A 1,756-nucleotide genomic window follows, 5' to 3' on the forward strand; every position below is an offset into this window, starting at 1 on the left:
CAATGATGGGCTGCCCTGCCAGTGGGCAGGGACACCCCTGGGGGCTTGGCTGCCAGCTGTGCTGAGATAGGAGAGGGTTAGCAGGCAGGGAAAGCCCCAGTGCCTGGGAAAAGAAGCAGGCAGGGGGTGGGGAAGGGGGCAGCTGCCCCTTGCAGCAGGGCTGCAGTAGCTGGGCACCTGCCTGCAGCCTCCCCTGGAGCCCACCATGCCCAGGGTGATGGGTGTAAATGACTCCTGTGCTCTAGGGTGCTGGGGCGGCAGAGGTGGCCCCTGCCCAGAAAGGGGTGCAGGGTTCAGGAGCCCATCATGCTGGGGAGTGGGGTACTGGGGAGGGCTGGGGATGGAGGTAGCCACTTGAACCCCCCCCAGCTCACCCAGTCCAAAGTGTGCCACAGGCTCCATCTCGCAGAGGTACCCCGATCCGCCGTCGATGATGCGCAGGTGGGCGCCGCTGCGCAGCGTGAACAGCACCACTTTGGCCCCCCGTGCAAAGGCCCCGAAGCGGGTGCGGGGGATGACGCGCAGCCAGTTGTTGCCAGTGCCCTGTGAGGGAGAAGGGAACAGGGAGGCTGAGCTGGGAGAGGTGGAAGGGTTGAGGACAACAGGAGGACTCCCTACTTGACTCACCTGGGTGCCCTTGAAGATGGAGATAGGCTGTGCCATGGACTCACCATGGGACAGGATCAGGTCCAGCATTCCATCGCCATCAATATCGGTCACTGCACCCCCTGTAAGGACAGGATCAGGTCATGCCTGGGGCCTGGCCCGGGTTGATCCCAGCACAGATATTAGGATCCCTGTATGGGTGGGACCAGGTGGGTCAGCTGCCCAGGCAGAGGTGGGACAGGGCAGGCAGTGCCTGGGAGACTGTGGGACACATGAGGCTGCCTGGCACCCCTCTCAAATGCAGAGGCTGGGTTTGAACAGTGGGTACCCTGGAAGGAGACACCTGACAAAGCAGCTCTGGGAAGCAACTGGAGACGGCACTGTTAGCCGGGTACAGGCAGAGGGAGAAAGCATGGGGAAGCTCTCGGGCAATGGAGGCTCCTGGGAGCTGGTGGGGAGCAGAAAAGTGACCCAGCTGGGCATGTAGAGTCCCCAGGCATGGAGGGTGCCAGGTGGTGCTGTGGCACACCCCTGGCACAGGCTCTGACTGGCAGGGCGGGGGGGACCCACCCGTGCCCCGTCCGTCGGGCTCCAGCGCATCCCCCGGATTCAGCTCTTCCACAATGGGGTCCGAGTGTTCCCTGCGGATGAGCCTGCGGAGCACAGACAGGGCATTAGTGCCAGCCCCGGTGGCCCTTAGCAGCTCCTGGGAAGTGCCTGTCCCCCTTGAGCAGCCTGGCAGAGAGGTGACAGCCCCGGTGCCACCCAGGGTTGATGCTGGTGGCTTTTCAGTGTGTATGGGGGCAGGACTGGCCTCTGCCTGTTGGCACCTCACATCCCTGCTCCATGGAGCAGTGACAAGGATGTCACGAGAACCTGGATCTTGTGGGTCTGAACTGCGGAGCAGCAGCACCATCTCCAAACGCTGCCGCATCCCTCTGGGACCAGAGACCCACCCCCCCTCAGGGGCTCCACACCACGCCACTGCCCTCCACCCACCCACGGGTGCCAGCACTGGCCAGATAACCAGCTCCCACCACCCCACATGCCAGGTGAGGAGGTGCCACGCAGCAGTAATGAGGAATTGACCCCGACAATTAACAGGAGCCACGAACAAGCTTTCACGTGGCTGTTAATCAGCAGTGCCGGG

The 1,756-nt window shown here is 63.3% G+C and overlaps 1 protein-coding gene across 1 annotated transcript in view; it reads right to left on the minus strand.

Moving 5' to 3' along the window:
* CRTAC1 (cartilage acidic protein 1) overlaps positions 1-1,756 on the minus strand; it is a gene marked incomplete at both ends in the record, with an annotated part of 2,782 nt that overhangs the window by 308 nt on the left and 718 nt on the right. The window contains 3 exons of the mRNA XM_010163768.1: positions 375-543; positions 628-728; positions 1,177-1,283. Of these exons, the coding sequence (XP_010162070.1) occupies positions 375-543; positions 628-728; positions 1,177-1,283 (377 nt within the window). The remainder of the gene's footprint in view (positions 1-374; positions 544-627; positions 729-1,176; positions 1,284-1,756) is intronic.

Source organism: Antrostomus carolinensis, unplaced genomic scaffold (assembly GCF_000700745.2).
Source record: "Antrostomus carolinensis isolate BGI_N321 unplaced genomic scaffold, ASM70074v2 scaffold37742, whole genome shotgun sequence".
Taxonomy (NCBI): domain Eukaryota; kingdom Metazoa; phylum Chordata; class Aves; order Caprimulgiformes; family Caprimulgidae; genus Antrostomus; species Antrostomus carolinensis.